Source organism: Oncorhynchus mykiss, chromosome 12 (assembly GCF_013265735.2).
Source record: "Oncorhynchus mykiss isolate Arlee chromosome 12, USDA_OmykA_1.1, whole genome shotgun sequence".
Taxonomy (NCBI): Eukaryota; Metazoa; Chordata; class Actinopteri; order Salmoniformes; family Salmonidae; genus Oncorhynchus; species Oncorhynchus mykiss.
The window spans coordinates 89,533,383-89,552,602 of NC_048576.1; the positions used below are offsets into that span (position 1 = coordinate 89,533,383).

Sequence of the window (19,220 nt, forward strand, 5' to 3'; positions counted from 1 at the left end):
TTATTCAGTGAGTAGCTGTTGTCAACATTTTCAGATCAGAATGTTAAAATTAACTTCTGGTGGGGTTAAGGAATGATCTGGTAAAAAGGTCAGAATGAGTCCTCATTTCATGTTTATCTCCATGGTAATGGAAGAGTGTCATACTTAGAACCAGACGTTTTTTTCCCACCAGTATACAGTATGACATGAACAGGAAAAACAATGGGCCCAAGGTATAGACGCCGAGATTGGGCCCTAGTAAGATGGCGCCGGAGAATGCAGGCAGATGTTTTACGTGGCCCCAGCCGATATTTATTTTTTTTTTGTTTATTTGCGTTGTTTAACACATTGTTTTACTTATTTTGTGCATAATGTTGCCGCTACCGTCTCTTATGTCCGAAAATAACTTCTAGACCACAGGACTGCGATTACTCACCACGGACTAGCAGAATCCTTTTCTTCCTTTCATGACTCTGACGAGCCTGACGCAAAGAATATACTGCTTCCTCGGGAACAGGCCCCGATCCCCGTGATCTGCATGAAGAGGGGGCTTAGAATTAGGGGCCGAAGGTCTGGCTGCCATCTGAGAATTTGTAGGCAATTGAAGAAACACCCACTTCCCTCCACTCTGCTCGCAAACGTGCAATCTTTGGAGAATAAAATCGCCGAGTTACGGGGAAGATTAAACTGCCAACTACCAAAAACTGTAACATCTTATGCTTCACGGAGTTGTGGCTGAATGACGACAATATTATCATACAGCTGGCTGGTTATACGATGTACTGGCAGGATAGAACAGCGACGTCTGGTAAGACAAGGGGCGGCGGTCTATGTATTTTTGTAAACAACAGCTGGTGCATGATATCTAAGGAAGTCTCGAGCTATTGTTCGCCTGAGAGTTTTCATCTGTATTTTTTGTAGCTGTTTACATACCACCACAGACTGATGCTGGCACTAACGCTGAACTGAATGAGCTGTATTCCGCCATAAGCAAACAGGAAAACATGACTTGGGTTTCACAGACTAACATTGTCAGGAGACTGATTAAAGAACCTCCCTAGGCTGTTTGTGCTGATCCATGGGGGGGAGTGCACAAGGGCCCACCTGAGAATTGGGATGTAGTTATTCTAACATAACCCGGTTCCTCTCCGTAGGTTATTTCCGCGAGGGTTTCCTGGCAGTGCAGCATGCGGTCAACCAGGCCATCATGCGTTCCTATAACAGCACAGGAGCAGCCTGGCTCCTCTCCCACACCCGGGTGGTCCTCCGCCGATTCCCCTTCCCGCCGTTCATCTACGACGTGTTCATCCTGGCCATCCAGAACCAGCTGCCCCTCCTCCTGGTGCTGAGCCTCACCTATACCTCTCTGAACATCGTGAGGGCCGTGGTGCAGGAGAAGGAGAGGAAGCTCAAGGTGGGTGAGGTGGTGGATTACCTGTCAGTCAAGCAAATGGTCAATCTCACTCTACTTACTCTCTACAGGAGTACATGCGGATGATGGGCCTCAGTAACTGGCTGCACTGGACGGCCTGGTTCCTCATGTTCTTCCTCTTCCTCGCCATCTCCATGTTCTTCGTCACGCTGCTCTTCTGCATCAAGGTGAGTTTGCACTTCACATAATGGTTATGTTATAAAACACAAACAAAAACACTTAACTAGTCTTTTCTTTATATTGCTTTGAGGAGGGGAATTATTTTTCATTCAGTGTGTTTTTAGTATTCATGATGATAATGATGTTCTTTCCTGTCCTGGCCCTTTCTAGGTGAGCCCTAATGGAGCTGTGTTGACCTATAGTGACCCCACCCTGGTCTTTGTCTTCCTGCTTGTCTTTGCCGTGGCAACCATCAACTTCAGCTTCATGATCAGTGCCTTCTTCTCAAGAGGTGTGTGTGTGTGTGTCTCAAAATGTCTGTCCGACCTTCAATCTGTCTGTTTAGTCATGGTTTTCTAAAACCTCAGCCGTCCTGTGCTATCTGAGAGATGCTCCATTGTGTATAGTATGTTCTGTTACAGTTGAAGTTGGAAGTTTACATACACTTAGGTTGGAGTCATTAAAACATGTTTTTCACCCACTCCTCACATTTCTTGTTAACAAACTATAGTTTTGGCAAGTCGGTTAGGACATCTACTTTGTGCATGATAAGTAATTTTTTAACAAGTGTTTACATAAAGATTATTTCACTTGTAATTCACTGCATCACAATTCCAGTGGATCAGAAGTTTACATACACTAAGTTGACTGTGCCTTTTAAACAGCTTGGAAAATTCCAGAAAATGATGTCATGCTTTAGAAGCTTCTGATAGGCTAATTTACATAATTTGAGTCAATTCGAGGTGTACCTGTGGATGTATTTCAAGGCCTACCTTCAAACTCAGTGCCTCTTTGCTTGACATCATGGGAAAATCAAAAGAAATCAGCCAAGAAAAATAATTGTAGACCTCCACAAGTCTGGTTCATCCTTTGGAGCAATTTCCAAATGCCTGAAGGTACCACGTTCATCTGTACAAACAATAGTACATAAGTATAAACACCATGGGACCGCGCAGCCGTCATACCGCTCAGGAAGGAGACTCGTTCTGTCTCCTAGAGATGAACGTACTTTGGTGTGAAAAGTGCAAATCAGTCCCAGAACAACAGCAAAGGACCTTGTGAAGATGCTGGAGGAAACAGGTACAAAAGTATCTATATCCACAGTAAAATATCGACAACCTGAAAGGCCGCTCAGCAAGGAAGAAGCCACTGCTCCAAAACCGCCATAAAAAAGCAAGACTACGGTTTGCAACTGCACATGGGGACAATGATCGTACTTTTTGGAGAAATGTCCTCTGGTCTGATGAAACAAAAATAGAACATGTTGTGGGGGTGCTTTGCTGCAGGAGGGACTGGTGCACTTCACAAAATAGATGGCATCATGAGGTAAGAAAATTATGTGGATATATGGAAGCAACATCTCAAGACATCAGTCAGGAAGTTAAAGCTTGGTCGCAAATATGTCTTCCAAATGGACAATGACCCCAAGCATACTTCCAAAGTTGTGGCAAAATAGTTTAAGGACAACAAAGTCAAGGTATCGGAGTGGCCATCACAAAGCCCTGACCCCAATCCCATAGAACATTTGTGGGCAGAGCTGAAAAAGCATGTGCGAGCAAGGAGGCCTAAAAACCTGACTCAGTTACACCAGCTCTGTCAGGAGGAATGGGACAAAATTCTACCCAAAACGTTTGACCCAAATTAAAACATTTAAAGTCAATGCTACCAAATACTAATTGAGTGTATGTGAACTTCTGACCCACTGGGAATGTGATGAAATAAATAAAAGCTGAAATCATTCTCTCTACTATTATTCTGAAATTTCACATTCTTAAAATAAAGTGGTGATCCTAACTGACCTAAAACAGGGAATTTCTACTAGGATTGAATGTCAGGAATTGTGAAACTGAGTTTAAATGTATTTGTCTAAGGTGTATGTAAACTTCCGACTTCACCCGTAAATGTAGTGTAGATCACATTATTTGACTCTCCTGAGGTTGTTTCGTCTTTCCTCTGAGTGAACAGCAGTAAACCAGCTCGCTCCATCAGTCATTGGAGCCTGGAAGATGGGCAATCAAATGTCTATTCAGCCTCATGGAATAATTAAACAGTCACTCAATGTGACAAACTGGAACAAAGGGAGAGGAGATGTGGTGAAAAACCTGTATGTGTACACGTTTATGTTTAGCAGCCAATACACATGCTTGGTAGGTTTAGAATAATCAATTGTTTATGTTCTAATCGAAGGCGATTGATGCTATATGATACATTACATTTCCAGTTCTACACATCCTGGGTGTTGAGCTATTAATCTCGGCACAATGCGGATGTTGCTTTTTTTTATCCCTGCTGGTGTGGTCAGAGTTGTGTTGTACTGGAAAGATGACTTGTGAGGTTAGCAAAAAATAATGTTAACTAGTCTCCGGACTGACTTTACAGAGGTTATGTTCAGAAAGGCACACTGTAGAAAAAAGTTTCAAAATGTAAAACAAAAATAAGCGTTTCTTATTGGACAAGTTCAGAGGGTACCTCTTCATTTCACTCAGGTTTTCTTGGTTTGTGCCGACTGAACGTGACCGAGGATTAAAGCACAGCCAATCACACACAGCCAATCACACACAGCCAATCTCACACAGGCTCATTTGGTTATTGCTAATATCATACCCTCACACAAAAAGGTAATGGTGATTATTAAATGGCCTTCAGTTGATGACGCTTGATAGTCCTTTATCATTTCTCTTTCACAATTATTTTTCCTTCTATACTTTCATATCTTTTCGAACAAAAAAGTCTAGTCCAATTTCTCCAAATCGTTCCTCAACAAAAGAGTGCAGATGGAGATTAAAATTATCTGTGATTGTGTTCAAGACCAATTTGGACTCTGGTGTAATCAGACAAGCTGTTATTTACTCCCAGCAGCCATACCATTTCTGTCAGGCTTTGGCTTGTAAAAGAGTAGCTGAAAGCTTAGCAAATTAAAACGTTGAAATCGTGTCTGATTTACGGTGTGCATGATATATTTTCTCCTGATTCTTTTTTACATTGTATTTATTTTATTTTTGTACATTATTGGTTGGGTGTGTGACATACAGTATGATGTCATTATTAGAGTAGGGCGAGAAAGGGCTTTTAGCTGGCCTCAGCTGTGCCTGGCCCCTAGTCACAACAGGACCCCTCTCCAGGTGGCCTTCCGCTGCCTAAAACTCTGACCTCCTGCAGAGTTAGGTGAGTGGGTACTCGCATTCAGATCTGAACTGCAGAGTTAGGTGAGTGGGTATTCCCATTGACGGACTCCTCGGTGTGACTCTGCAAAGGGGGCTTCATTTAAATTCAGGAAGCAAACTGAAACAATTTCTTCATTGCTTTTTGCTTCTTGCTTCTTGCTGGTAGTAATGGAGGAATCAGCCAGGCCTGAATGTTGGGGTCCACTGGGGACTGGATCAGGGGCTGATGTGGATGGAGAGCCCCTTTGTGGGCTGTGGAGTCAGGTTTTTAGTGTCTTGTGTCTAGAGATGAGGCATTTCTTAATTTGTCTTTATTTCTCCCTCAATTCAATTTCAGTTTAAGGGGCTTTATTGGCATGGGAACATGTTTACATTGCCAAGGAAAGTGAAATGGATTATAAACAATAAAGCATTTACTGTAAACATTACACTTACAAAAGTTCAAAAATAATAGTCTTGTATGAAATGTCATTATGTCTATATACAGTGTTGTAGTGAGGTGCAAAGGGTTAAAGTACAAAAGGGAAAATAAATAAACATAAATATGGGTTGTATTTACAATGGTGTTTGTTCTTCCCTGGTTGCCCCTTTCTTGTGGCAACAGGTCACAAATCTTGCTGCTGTGATGGCACACTGGAATTTCACCAGATCAATATGGGAGATTATCAACATTATCAACATATCGCTCGCTCTCTCTCTCGGCGCTCTCGCTCGCTCTCTCTCTCTCGGCGCTCTCGCTCGCTCTCTCTCTCTCGGCGCTCTCTCTCTCTCTCTCGGCGCTCTCGCTCGCTCTCTCTCTCTCGCTCGCTCTCTCCCTCTCGGCGCTCTCGCTCGCTCTCTCTCTCTCGGCGCGCTCGCTCGCTCTCTCTCTCTCTCTCTCTCTCGGAGCGCTCGCTCGCTCTCTCTCTCTCTCTCGCTCTCTCTCTCTCTCTCTCTCTCTCTCTCTCTCTCTCTCTCTCTCTCTCTCGGCGCGCTCTCTCTCTCTCTCTCTCTCTCTCTCTCTCTCTCTCTCTCTCTCTCTCTCTCTCTCTCTCTCGGCGCGCTCGCTCGCTCTCTCTCTCTCTCTCTCTCTCGGCGCGCTCGCTCGCTCTCTCTCTCGGCGCGCTCGCTCGCTCTCTCTCTCGGCTCTCTCTCTCGGCGCTCTCGCTCGCTCTCTCTCTCGGCGCTCTCGCTCGCTCTCTCTCTTGGCGCTCTCGCTCGCTCTCTCTCTTGGCACTCTCGCTCGCTCTCTCTCTTGGCGCTCTCGCTCTCTCTCTCGGCGCTCTCGCTCGCTCTCTCTCGGCGCTCTCGCTCGCTCTCTCTCGGCGCTCTCGCTCGCTCTCTCTCGGCGCTCTCGCTCGCTCTCTCTCGGCGCTCTCGCTCGCTCTCTCTCGGCGCTCTCGCTCGCTCTTTCTCGGCGCTCTCGCTCGCTCTCTCTCGGCGCTCTCGCTCGCTCTCTCTCGGCGCTCTCGCTCGCTCTCTCTCGGCGCGCTCGCTCGCTCTCTCTCGGCGCTCTCGCTCGCTCTCTCTCGGCGCTCTCGCTCGCTCTCTCTCGGCGCTCTCGCTCGCTCTCTCTCGGCGCTCTCGCTCGCTCTCTCTCGGCGCTCTCGCTCGCTCTCTCTCGGCGCTCTCGCTCGCTCTCTCTCGGCGCTCTCGCTCGCTCTCTCTCGGCGCTCTCGCTCGCTCTCTCTCGGCGCTCTCGCTCGCTCTCTCTCGGCGCTCTCGCTCGCTCTCTCTCGGCGCTCTCGCTCGCTCTCTCTCGGCGCTCTCGCTCTCTCTCTCTCTCTCTCGGCGCTCTCTCTCTCTCTCTCTCTCTCTCGGCGCTCTCTCTCTCTCTCTCTCGGCGCTCTCTCTCTCTCGGCGCTCTGTCTCTCGATGCGCTCTCGCTCTCTCTCGATGCGCTCTCTCTCTCTTGATGCGCTCTCGCTCTCTCTTGATGCGCTCTCGCTCTCTCTTGATGCGCTCTCGCTCTCTCTTGATGCGCTCTCGCTCTCTCTTGATTCGCTCTCTCTTGATGCGCTCTCGCTCTCTCTTGATGCGCTCTCGCTCTCTCTTGATGCGCTCTCGCTCTCTCTTGATGCGCTCTCGCTCTCGGCGCTCTCTCTCTCTGCGCTCTCGCTCTCGGCGCTCTCTCTCTCGGCGCTCTCTCTCTCGGCGCTCTCTCTCTCGGCGCTCTCTCTCTCTCGGCGCTCTCTCTCTCGGCGCTCTCGCTCTCTCTCGGCGCTCTCGCTCTCTCTCGGCGCTCTCGCTCTCTCTCGGCGCTCTCTCTCTCGGCGCTCTCTCTCTCGGCGCTCTCGCTCTCTCTCGGCGCTCTCGCTCTCTCTCGATGCGCTCTCGCTCTCTCTCTCGATGCGCTCTCGCTCTCTCTTGATGCGCTCTCGCTCTCTCTCTCGGCTCTCGCTCTCTCGGCGCTCTCTCTCTCGGCGCTCTCTCTCTCGGCGCTCTCTCTCTCGGCGCTCTCTCTCTCGGCGCTCTCTCTCTCGGCGCTCTCTCTCTCTCGGCGCTCTCTCTCTCTCGGCGCTCTCTCTCTCTCGGCGCTCTCTCTCTCTCGATGCGCTCTCGCTCTCTCTCGATGCGCTCTCGCTCTCTTGATGCGCTCTCTCTCTCTTGATGCGCTCTCGCTCTCTCTCGATGCGCTCTCGCTCTCTCTCGATGCGCTCTCGCTCTCTCTTGAAGCGCCCTCGCTCTCTCTTGAAGCGCCCTCGCTCTCTCTTGAAGCGCCCTCGCTCTCTCTTGATGCGCTCTCGCTCTCTCTTGATGCGCTCTCGCTCTCTCTTGATGCGCTCTCGCTCTCTCTCTCGGCGCTCTCGCTCTCTCTTGATGTGCTCTCGCTCTCTCTCGGCGCTCTCGCTCTCTCTTGATGCGCTCTCGCTCTCTCTTGATGCGCTCTCGCTCTCTCTTGATGCGCTCTCGCTCTCTCTTGATGCGCTCTCGCTCTCTCTTGATGCGCTCTCGCTCTCTCTTGATGCGCTCTCGCTCTCTTGATGCGCTCTCGCTCTCTCTTGATGCGCTCTCGCTCTCTCTTGATGCGCTCTCGCTCTCTCTCTTGATGCGCTCTCGCTCTCTCTCTCGATGCGCTCTCGCTCTCTCTCTCGATGCGCTCTCGCTCTCTCTCTCGATGCGCTCTCGCTCTCTCTCTCGATGCGCTCTCGCTCTCTCTCTCGATGCGCTCTCGCTCTCTCTCTCGATGCGCTCTCGCTCTCTCTCTCGATGCGCTCTCGCTCTCTCTCTCGATGCGCTCTCGCTCTCTCTCTCGATGCGCTCTCGCTCTCTCTCTCGATGCGCTCTCGCTCTCTCTCTCGATGCGCTCTCGCTCTCTCTCGATGCGCTCTCGCTCTCTCTCGATGCGCTCTCGCTCTCTCTCGATGCGCTCTCGCTCTCTCTCGATGCGCTCTCGCTCTCTCTCGATGCGCTCTCGCTCTCTCTCGATGCGCTCTCGCTCTCTCTCGATGCGCTCTCTCTCGATGCGCTCTCGCTCTCTCTCGATGCGCTCTCGCTCTCTCTCGATGCGCTCTCGCTCTCTCTTGATGCGCTCTCGCTCTCTCTTGATGCGCTCTCGCTCTCTCTTGATGCGCTCTCGCTCTCTCTTGATGCGCTCTCGCTCTCTCTTGATGCGCTCTCGCTCTCTCTTGATGCGCTCTCGCTCTCTGTCGGCGCTCTCGCTCTCTGTCGGCGCTCTCGCTCTCTGTCGGCGCTCTCGCTCTCTGTCGGCGCTCTCGCTCTCTGTCGGCGCTCTCTCTCGCTCGCTCTCTCGGGCTCTCTCTCTCGGCGCTCTCTCTCTCTCGGCGCTCTCGCTCTCTCTCGATGCGCTCTCGCTCTCTCTCGATGCGCTCTCGCTCTCTCTCGATGCGCTCTTGCTCTCTCTCGATGCGCTCTTGCTCTCTCTCGATGCGCTCTCGCTCTCTTGATGCGCTCTCGCTCTCTCTCGATGCGCTCTCGCTCTCTCTCGATGCGCTCTCGCTCTCTCTCGATGCGCTCTCGCTCTCTCTCGATGCGCTCTCGCTCTCTCTTGAAGCGCCCTCGCTCTCTCTTGATGCGCTCTCGCTCTCTCTTGATGCGCTCTCGCTCTCTCTTGATGCGCTCTCGCTCGCTCTTGATGCGCTCTCGCTCTCTCTTGATGCGCTCTCGCTCTCTCTTGATGCGCTCTCGCTCTCTCTTGATGCGCTCTCGCTCTCTCTCTCTCGGCGCTCTCGCTCTCTCTTGATGCGCTCTCGCTCTCTCTCGGCGCTCTCGCTCTCTCTTGATGCGCTCTCGCTCTCTCTTGATGCGCTCTCGCTCTCTCTTGATGCGCTCTCGCTCGCTCTTGATGCGCTCTCGCTCTCTCTTGATGCGCTCTCGCTCTCTCTTGATGCGCTCTCGCTCTCTCTTGATGCGCTCTCGCTCTCTCTTGATGCGCTCTCGCTCTCTCTTGATGCGCTCTCGCTCTCTCTTGATGCGCTCTCGCTCTCTCTTGATGCGCTCTCGCTCTCTCTCTCGATGCGCTCTCGCTCTCTCTCTCGATGCGCTCTCGCTCTCTCTCGAGATGCGCTCTCGCTCTCTCTCGAGATGCGCTCTCGCTCTCTCTCTCGAGATGCGCTCTCGCTCTCTCTCGAGATGCGCTCTCGCTCTCTCTCGAGATGCGCTCTCGCTCTCTCTCGAGATGCGCTCTCGCTCTCTCTCGAGATGCGCTCTCGCTCTCTCTCGAGATGCGCTCTCGCTCTCTCTCGAGATGCGCTCTCGCTCTCTCTCGAGATGCGCTCTCGCTCTCTCTCGAGATGCGCTCTCGCTCTCTCTTGATGCGCTCTCGCTCTCTCTTGATGCGCTCTCGCTCTCTCTTGATGCGCTCTCGCTCTCTCTTGATGCGCTCTCGCTCTCTCTTGATGCGCTCTCGCTCTCTCTCTCTCGGCGCTCTCGCTCTCTCTTGATGCGCTCTCGCTCTCTCTCGGCGCTCTCGCTCTCTCTTGATGCGCTCTCGCTCTCTCTTGATGCGCTCTCGCTCTCTCTTGATGCGCTCTCGCTCGCTCTTGATGCGCTCTCGCTCTCTCTTGATGCGCTCTCGCTCTCTCTTGATGCGCTCTCGCTCTCTCTTGATGCGCTCTCGCTCTCTCTTGATGCGCTCTCGCTCTCTCTTGATGCGCTCTCGCTCTCTCTTGATGCGCTCTCGCTCTCTCTCTCGATGCGCTCTCGCTCTCTCTCTCGATGCGCTCTCGCTCTCTCTCTCGATGCGCTCTCGCTCTCTCTCTCGATGCGCTCTCGCTCTCTCTCGATGCGCTCTCGCTCTCTCTCGATGCGCTCTCGCTCTCTCTCGATGCGCTCTCGCTCTCTCTCGATGCGCTCTCGCTCTCTCTCGATGCGCTCTCGCTCTCTCTCGATGCGCTCTCGCTCTCTCTCGATGCGCTCTCGCTCTCTCTCGATGCGCTCTCGCTCTCTCTCGATGCGCTCTCTCTCGATGCGCTCTCTCTCGATGCGCTCTCTCTCGATGCGCTCTCTCTCGATGCGCTCTCTCTCGATGCGCTCTCTCTCGATGCGCTCTCGCTCTCTCTCGATGCGCTCTCGCTCTCTCTTGATGCGCTCTCGCTCTCTCTTGATGCGCTCTCGCTCTCTCTTGATGCGCTCTCTCTTGATGCGCTCTCGCTCTCTCTTGATGCGCTCTCGCTCTCTCTTGATGCGCTCTCGCTCTCTGTCGGCGCTCTCGCTCTCTGTCGGCGCTCTCGCTCTCTGTCGGCGCTCTCGCTCTCTGTCGGCGCTCTCGCTCTCTGTCGGCGCTCTCGCTCTCTGTCGGCGCTCTCTCTCGCTCGCTCTCTCGGGCTCTCTCTCTCGGCGCTCTCTCTCTCTCGGCGCTCTCGCTCTCTCTCGATGCGCTCTCGCTCTCTCTCGATGCGCTCTCGCTCTCTCTCGATGCGCTCTCGCTCTCTCTTGAAGCGCCCTCGCTCTCTCTTGATTCGCTCTCTCTTGATGCGCTCTCGCTCTCTCTTGATGCGCTCTCGCTCTCTCTTGATGCGCTCTCGCTCTCTCTTGATGCGCTCTCGCTCTCTCTTGATGCGCTCTCGCTCTCTCTCTCTCGGCGCTCTCGCTCTCTCTTGATGCGCTCTCGCTCTCTCTCGGCGCTCTCGCTCTCTCTTGATGCGCTCTCGCTCTCTCTTGATGCGCTCTCGCTCTCTCTTGATGCGCTCTCGCTCTCTCTTGATGCGCTCTCGCTCTCTCTTGATGCGCTCTCGCTCTCTCTTGATGCGCTCTCGCTCTCTCTTGATGCGCTCTCGCTCTCTCTCTCGATGCGCTCTCGCTCTCTCTCTCGATGCGCTCTCGCTCTCTCTCTCGATGCGCTCTCGCTCTCTCTCTCGATGCGCTCTCGCTCTCTCTCTCGATGCGCTCTCGCTCTCTCTCTCGATGCGCTCTCGCTCTCTCTCTCGATGCGCTCTCGCTCTCTCTCTCGATGCGCTCTCGCTCTCTCGAGATGCGCTCTCGCTCTCTCGAGATGCGCTCTCGCTCTCTCGAGATGCGCTCTCGCTCTCTCGAGATGCGCTCTCGCTCTCTCTTGATGCGCTCTCGCTCTCTCTTGATGCGCTCTCGCTCTCTCTTGATGCGCTCTCGCTCTCTCTTGATGCGCTCTCGCTCTCTCTTGATGCGCTCTCGCTCTCTCTTGATGCGCTCTCGCTCTCTCTTGATGCGCTCTCGCTCTCTGTCGGCGCTCTCGCTCTCTGTCGGCGCTCTCGCTCTCTGTCGGCGCTCTCGCTCGGCGCTCTCGCTCTCTCTCTCGCTCTCTCGGGCGCTCTCTCTCGCTCGCTCTCTCGGGCGCTCTCGCTCGCTCTCTCGGGCGCTCTCTCTCGCTCTCTCGGGCGCTCTCTCTCGCTCGCTCTCTCGGGCGCTCTCTCTCGCTCGCTCTCTCGGGCGCTCTCTCTCGCTCTCTCTCGCTCGCTCTCTCGGCGCTCTCTCGGCGCTCTCGCTCGCTCTATCGTCTCTTGATGCGCTCTCTCTGTCTCTTGATTCGCTCTCTCTGTCTCTTGATGCGCTCTCGCTCTCTCTTGATGCGCTCTCGCTCTCTGTCTCTTGATGCTCTCTCTCTGTCTCTTGATGCGCTCTCTCTCTCTGTCGGCGCTCGCTCTCGCTCTCTGTCGGCGCTCGCTCTCGCTCTTGATGCGCTCTCTCTGTCTCTTGATGCGCTCTCTCTGTCTCTTGATGCGCTCTCTCTGTCTCTTGATGCGCTCTCGCTCTCTCTTGATGCGCTCTCGCTCTCTCTTGATGCGCTCTCGCTCTCTCTTGATGCGCTCTCGCTCTCTCTTGATGCGCTCTCGCTCTCTCTTGATGCGCTCTCTCTGTCTCTTGATGCGCTCTCGCTCTCTGTCTCTTGATGCTCTCTCTCTGTCTCTTGATGCGCTCTCTCTCTCTGTCGGCGCGCGCTCTCTCTCTCTGTCGGCGCTCGCTCTCGCTCTCTGTCGGCGCTCTGTCGGCGCTCGTTCTCGCTCTCTGTCGGCGCTCGTTCTCGCTCTCTGTCGGCGCTCGCTCTTGCTCTCTGTCGGCGCTCGCTCTCGCTCTCTGTCGGCGCTCGCTCTCGCTCTCTGTCGGCGCTCGCTCTCGCTCTCTGTCGGCTCTCACTCTCTGTCGGCGCTCGCTCTCTGTCGGCGCTCGCTCTCTGTCGGCGCTCGCTCTCTGTCGGCGCTCGCTCTCTCTCTCTGTCGGCGCTCGCTCTCTCTCTCTCTGTCGGCGCTCTCTCTCGGCGCTCTCTCTCTCTCTCTCTCTGCGCTCTCTCTCGGCGCTCTCTCTCGATTCGCTCTCTGTCGGCGCTCTCTCTCTCTGTCGGCGCTCTCTCTCTCTGTCGGCGCTCTCTCTCGGCGCGCTCGCTCTCTGTCGGCGCGCTCGCTCTCTGTCGGCGCGCTCGCTCTCTGTCGGCGCTCTCTCTCTCTCTCTCTGTCGGCTCTCTCTCTCTCTGTCGGCTCTCTCTCTCTCTGTCGGCTCTCTCTCTGTCGGCTCTCTCTCTCTCTGCGCTCTCTCTCTCTCTGCGCTCTCTCTCTCTCGGCGCTCTCTCTCTCTCTCTGCGCTCTCGCTCTCTCTCTCTCGGCGCTCTTACGCTCTCTCTCTCGGCGCTCTCTCTCTCCCCCGGTCACTCTCTCTCTCTGCGCTCTTTGTCTGTGTTCACATGGGTTGAGCTGAACACACTCATCTGCCCTCTTTTTATTGTTCTTCTCATAAAGGAATGTCATCTGTCTCTCTCGTTCTTCAAAGGAACAGATAATGGAAACTTAGTAGTTTCTATGTACGTACGCTCCATTCAGGCCTAAAGCAGCACATTGTCAGCCGCAAGTGGCTTTTCACAGGGCCCTAGTCATTTCACAGGAAGAATAGAGAGAAAGAGGAACGTATTGAGGTATTTCTCTTGCACAATGCATCTCCTCTGTTTTCTCTCCTCTATTTCTCCACCCATTTCTCTCTTCCTTTACTGTCCTGTCTGAAGGTTCTGTAGAAGCTGACCAGTCAACAACAACACAGTGACAGTTGCTTTATAAAACACTGATGTTGCAGTGGAACCATGCATTGTGACTATAGCTCTCCCTACGTTTTCGAGAGTCCTATCGGTGTAGACAATTATCATACAGACTTTTCTAAGCATGCAGACCATTCGTATACAGACCTTCTCAAGGCTGTGCCTATGGGGTCATTAGAGTAATTGCTTGGATATCGGTGAAGCTGAAGAGAAGTGTTCATTCACACCTTGTGTTCCCGTCATCACATCCATCATGCTTCTCACACCTCTTTGTGTACATTGGTTCATCAAGGTGTGTGTGTGCTGAGATATGTTGCCTTTCACAAGGACGACTAGTTTGACAGGAACTATAAAAGCCACAAGTACAACATACTTTGTTATTCATAAAGTGTTGAGCATTTTCCATAGACTGTCTTTTGTATTTGGTATCCATTTTGCATCTACACCGTGTCGTGTCTGGACTATCATTACATGTGAAGACTTATTTATATCAAATCAGTTCTCTAGGTTTAATTATTAATTAACAAGGAAGTCGGGGCATCACAGAAAATGTTGATTTACAGAGTTATAATTTTTCAAATATAACTCTTCAGATATTTTAATATATGATCAATTACAGTCTTCTATTAATTCATTGTTGTTATTACCTAATTGTTGTTATTATCAGTTCTCATTACTGAATGTCACAAACCCTTGGATATCTGCACTAACCCTAAGTCAGGAATCAGCGATATATGTGTGGTGTGTGTGTGTGTGTGTGTGTATATATATATATATATATATATATATATATATATATATAACTAAATAATCACACAGAATTACATAACAAACAAACAGTAGATATTTGGGTTACTATATGATACAAAGAAAAAGTCCCTAGCGGACAAAGCCAATATGATGACTTGGTAAACAAAGGAAAGGGGTGGGGACTCAGAGAGCGGAAGAGACAAAATGGATTCACTACACACAGTGGATAATTATATTCACTGAAATGCTAATCCTTTGCACATGAATGTCCGCTCATTCGAGAATAATTGCAATGTATATATTTATGCCCCTATGTCATTGTTGTCTTCTATGTTGGAATCGCCTGTCTGTCTGCTAGAGAGTCAGTTCATCAGCGAGTCTCTGTTTAACTTCCCCAGAAGTCACCATGTCCTTCGTGGTTGTAGGTGGTTAGAATGGATACTTCAGAGTACCATTCGGAGATGTTCTCATAGATGCTTTGGCAGGTGTTGGTATTCTCGTTCTAGACTTACGTCATTTCTAGCTGCAGACTAGTAATTATGCGTCTAAGATTTACTCTTATTCTGTAGTGATCGAAAGTCTCATTTCCAGCCATATAACTAAAACTACAGCTGTATGGTCGATAGAATTGTAGCCATTCCAACGTGGTGACTATGTCCCGGCGTTCTGACTTAATGTATATTTTGTAGGAAGTGGGTTTTATACTCTGGGAAAAGGGGCGGTTCTATGACGCCTGATGTCTGGGCTCACTGGGGTGTGGCCACTGACTAGTTAAAACTTTATAACTAAACTGTTCTGCCTGCGGCTATGGAATCCTGACCTGTTCACCGGACGTGTTACCTGTCCCAGACCTGCTGTTATCAACTCTCTAGAGACAGCAGGAGCGGTAGAGACACTCTGAATGATTGGCTATGAAAAGCCAACTGACATTTACTCCTGAGGTGCTGACTTGTTGCACCCTCGACAACTACTGTGATTATTATTATTTGTCCCTGCTGGTCATCTATGAACATTTGAACATCTTCGCCATGTTCTGTTATAATCTCCCCCTGGCACAGCCAGAAGAGGACTGGCCACCCCTCATAGCCTGGTTCCTCTCTAGGTTTCTTCCTAGGTTTTGGCCTTTCTAGGGAGTTTTTCCTAGCCACCGTGCTTCTACACCTGCATTGCTTGCTGTTTGGGGTTTTAGGCTGGGTTTCTGTACAGCACTTTGAGATATCATCTGATGTAAGAAGGGCTTTCTAAATAATTTGATTTGACATTACATCTTCTCACAAATAGTTTCATATTCAATCATATATTGTACACAACATTCAGGTAGAAAATGAATAACTGAGAAACTTCCAAAACGACCATTATTCTGTGCTACCCTCCTTCCTAATGTCACCAAACGACCATTATTCTGTGCTACCCTCCTTCCTAATGTCACCAAACGACCATTATTCTGTGCTACCCTCCTTCCTAATGTCACCAAACGACCATTATTCTGTGCTACCCTCCTTCCTAATGTCACCAAACTACCATTATTCTGTGCTACCCTCCTTCCTAATGTCACCAAACTACCATTATTCTGTGCTACCCTCCTTCCTAATGTCACCAAACGACCATTATTCTGTGCTACCCTCCTTCCTAATGTCACCAAACTACCATTATTCTGTGCTACCCTCCTTCCTAATGTCACCAAACTACCATTATTCTGTGCTACCCTCCTTCCTAATGTCACCAAATAAAACAACTCTGACAGGATTGTTCTTTAAATACCCACGGACCATTCCCACAAAAATAAAATATTGTTTAATCCTCCAATTTTTGGGAATAGGAGTTGAACCAAGAGAAGCTCTTTATTTCCCCCCTCTTTCTGCATGACCAGGGGAGAGAATCTCTGCCAGGAATTTATGACCTTTCGTAAAGTCATAACTTGTGGTGGGAGAGCGAGAGGGGGGGGATCCACGATGTACACCCCAAAGGGCCACGTTGTGACAACTGTTTTCCCCCCTCCAGACCTTTCCCTCTCAGCGTGTTTAAGGAGATCAGTTTGAGCAAGGCCATCTACAAAATCACTAATGACAAGTTATTTGGGATCCAAGGGGATTTGTAGATCAGTGATTCTTTGGAGTCTGACTGCTATAATCTTTCTCAAACACACTCCGTCTCTCTCCCTCTCCAGCCAATGTGGCGGCGGCGGCGGGCGGCTTCATCTACTTCCTGTCCTACCTGCCGTACGTGTTCCTATGGCCTCGCTACGACCTGCTTAGCCACGCCCAGAAGGTGTCTGCCTGCCTCATCTCCAATGTGGCCATGGCCATGGGAGCGCAGCTACTAGGCATGTTTGAGGGCAAAGGTGAGCCATGTTCTCATGAGACTCACACAGAGAGACGCACACAGAGAGACACACACACACTCCCACCAATGCCCTCATACCAATCTTGTGTTTAAATACCAACACTCCAATTATGAGTCTTCACAATCTACAGTGCCTTGCGAAAGTATTGGCCCCCCTTGAACTTTGCGACCTTTTGCCACATTTCAGGCTTCAAACATAAAGATATAAAACTGTATTTTTTTGTGAAGAATCAACAACAAGTGGGACACAATCATGAAGTGGAACGACATTTATTGGATAATTCAAACTTTTTTAACAAATCAAAAACTGAAAAATTGGGCGTGCAAAATTATTCAGCCCCTTTACTTTCAGTGCAGCAAACTCTCTCCAGAAGTTCAGTGAGGATCTCTGAATGATCCAATGTTGACCTAAATGACTAATGATGATAAATACAATCCACCTGTGTGTAATCAAGTCTCCGTATAAATGCACCTGCACTGTGATAGTCTCAGAGGTCCGTTAAAAGCGCAGAGAGCATCATGAAGAACAAGGAACACACCAGGCAGGTCCGAGATACTGTTGTGAAAAAGTTTAAAGCTGGATTTGGATACAAAAAGATTTCCCAAGCTTTAAACATCCCAAGGAGCACTGTGCAAGCGATAATATTGAAATGGAAGGAGTATCAGACCACTGCAAATCTACCAAGACCTGGCCGTCCCTCTAAACTTTCAGCTCATACAAGGAGAAGACTGATCAGAGATGCAGCCAAGAGGCCCATGATCACTCTGGATGAACTGCAGAGATCTACAGCTGAGGTGGGAGACTCTGTCCATAGGACAACAATCAGTCGTATATTGCACAAATCTGGCCTTTATGGAAGAGTGGCAAGAAGAAAGCCATTTCTTAAAGATATCCATAAAAAGTGTTGTTTAAAGTTTGCCACAAGCCACCTGGGAGACACACCAAACATGTGGAAGAAGGTGCTCTGGTCAGATGAAACCAAAATGGAACTTTTTGGCAACAATGCAAAACGTTATGTTTGGCGTAAAAGCAACACAGCTGAACACACCATCCCCACTGTCAAACATGGTGGTGGCAGCATCATGGTTTGGGCCTGCTTTTCTTCAGCAGGGACAGGGAAGATGGTTAAAATTGATGAGAAGATGGATGGAGCCAAATACAGGACCATTCTGGAAGAAAACCTGATGGAGTCTGCAAAAGACCTGAGACTGGGACGGAGATTTGTCTTCCAACAAGACAATGATCCAAAACATAAAGCAAAATCTACAATGGAATGGTTCAAAAATAAACATATCCAGGTGTTAGAATGGCCAAGTCAAAGTCCAGACCTGAATCCAATCGAGAATCTGTGGAAAGAACTGAAAACTGCTGTTCACAAATGCTCTCCATCCAACCTCACTGAGCTCGAGCTGTTTTGCAAGGAGGAATGGGAAAAAATTTCAGTCTCTCGATGTGCAAAACTGATAGAGACATACCCCAAGCGACTTACAGCTGTAATCGCAGCAAAAGGTGGCGCTACAAAGTATTAACTTAAGGGGGCTGAATAATTTTGCACGCCCAATTTTTCAGTTTTTGATTTGTTAAAAAAGTTTGAAATATCCAATAAATGTCGTTCCACTTCATGATTTGTGTCCCGCTTGTTGTTGATTCTTCACAAAAAAATACAGTTTTATATCTTTATGTTTGAAGCCTGAAATGTGGCAAAAGGTCGCAAAGTTCAAGGGGGCCGAATACTTTCGCAAGGCACTGTATACACAATATATTTAAAATGTCTCTACCCAACTTTACTCCCTCTCTCTGCTCCCGTCCATCCCCCCCTTCCCTCAGGCACGGGGATCCAGTGGTGTAACCTGTTTGAGTCGGTGACGGTGGACGATGACTTCTCCCTGGCCCAGGTGCTGGGGCTGCTGCTGCTGGATGCCCTGCTCTATGGCCTGGTGGCCTGGTACGTGGAGGCTGTGTTCCCAGGGGAGTACGGAGTCCCTCTGCCCTGCTACTTCTTCCTACTGGTACGTAGGAGTGGGTGTAGGTTGGGTCTGGGTGGTGGTGTGGGGGGGAGATAAGGTGTGTGTGTGTGTCCATGAAGTCAGTGTTCCCAGGGGAGAAATCTATTAGAGCAGGGGTGTCCAACTCATTTCATGGAGAGCTGAGTGTCTGCAGTTAAAAAATAAATAAAGCCCTAAACAAACGCGTGGAAATGCCTTACTGTTCAAGTTCAAAGAAGGAGTAAAAACCTGCAGACACTCGGCTCTCTGTGGAATGAGTTTGACACATTGCGCGTTAGAGCTTTGCCCGTTGACCCCTAGTCTGAGAGGAATGCAGAATGACTAATTATTTTTATTTGCAAGAAATATCAGGAAGTATATGTTGTGTCAGACAGTGAGAGTGAGGCTGGCTGTGTTTCCTGGACTGGAAACCCAAACATGTTCATTAGGACACACAATAGCAAAATGTTTTGCAATGGAAGACGGTGGGTCCCTGATGAATTTGATACCACGATAGGGATACTCAGCCCCTTAAAGTTTGAGAACCCTTGCATTAGGCTTAGACAGATGTCTGATGGTTCCTTTAAGGTCCACTAGGCTTAGACAGATGTCTGATGGTTCCTTTAAGGTCCACTAGGGTTAGACAGATGTCTTTGATGGTTCCTTTAAGGTCCACTAGGGTTAGACAGATGTCTGATGGTTCCTTTAAGGTCCACTAGGGTTAGACAGATGTCTGATGGTTCCTTTAAGGTCTACTAGGGTTAGACAGATGTCTGATGGTTCCTTTAAGGTCCACTAGGGTTAGACAGATGTCTTTGATGGTTCCTTTAAGGTCCACTAGGGTTAGACAGATGTCTGATGGTTCCTTTAAGGTCCACTAGGGTTAGACAGATGTCTGATGGTTCCTTTAAGGTCTACTAGGGTTAGACAGATGTCTGATGGTTCCTTTAAGGTCCACTAGGGTTAGGGT

General features: G+C 50.0%; 1 protein-coding gene across 1 annotated transcript in view; it reads left to right on the forward strand.

Annotated features, from left to right (window-relative positions):
- Positions 1–19,220, forward strand: part of LOC110538830 (ATP-binding cassette sub-family A member 3) — an 89,469-nt gene that overhangs the window by 26,886 nt on the left and 43,363 nt on the right. Inside the window, exons 6-10 of the mRNA XM_036939120.1 lie at positions 1,134–1,393; positions 1,462–1,578; positions 1,742–1,862; positions 16,089–16,262; positions 18,093–18,274. Of these exons, the coding sequence (XP_036795015.1) occupies positions 1,134–1,393; positions 1,462–1,578; positions 1,742–1,862; positions 16,089–16,262; positions 18,093–18,274 (854 nt within the window). The remainder of the gene's footprint in view (positions 1–1,133; positions 1,394–1,461; positions 1,579–1,741; positions 1,863–16,088; positions 16,263–18,092; positions 18,275–19,220) is intronic.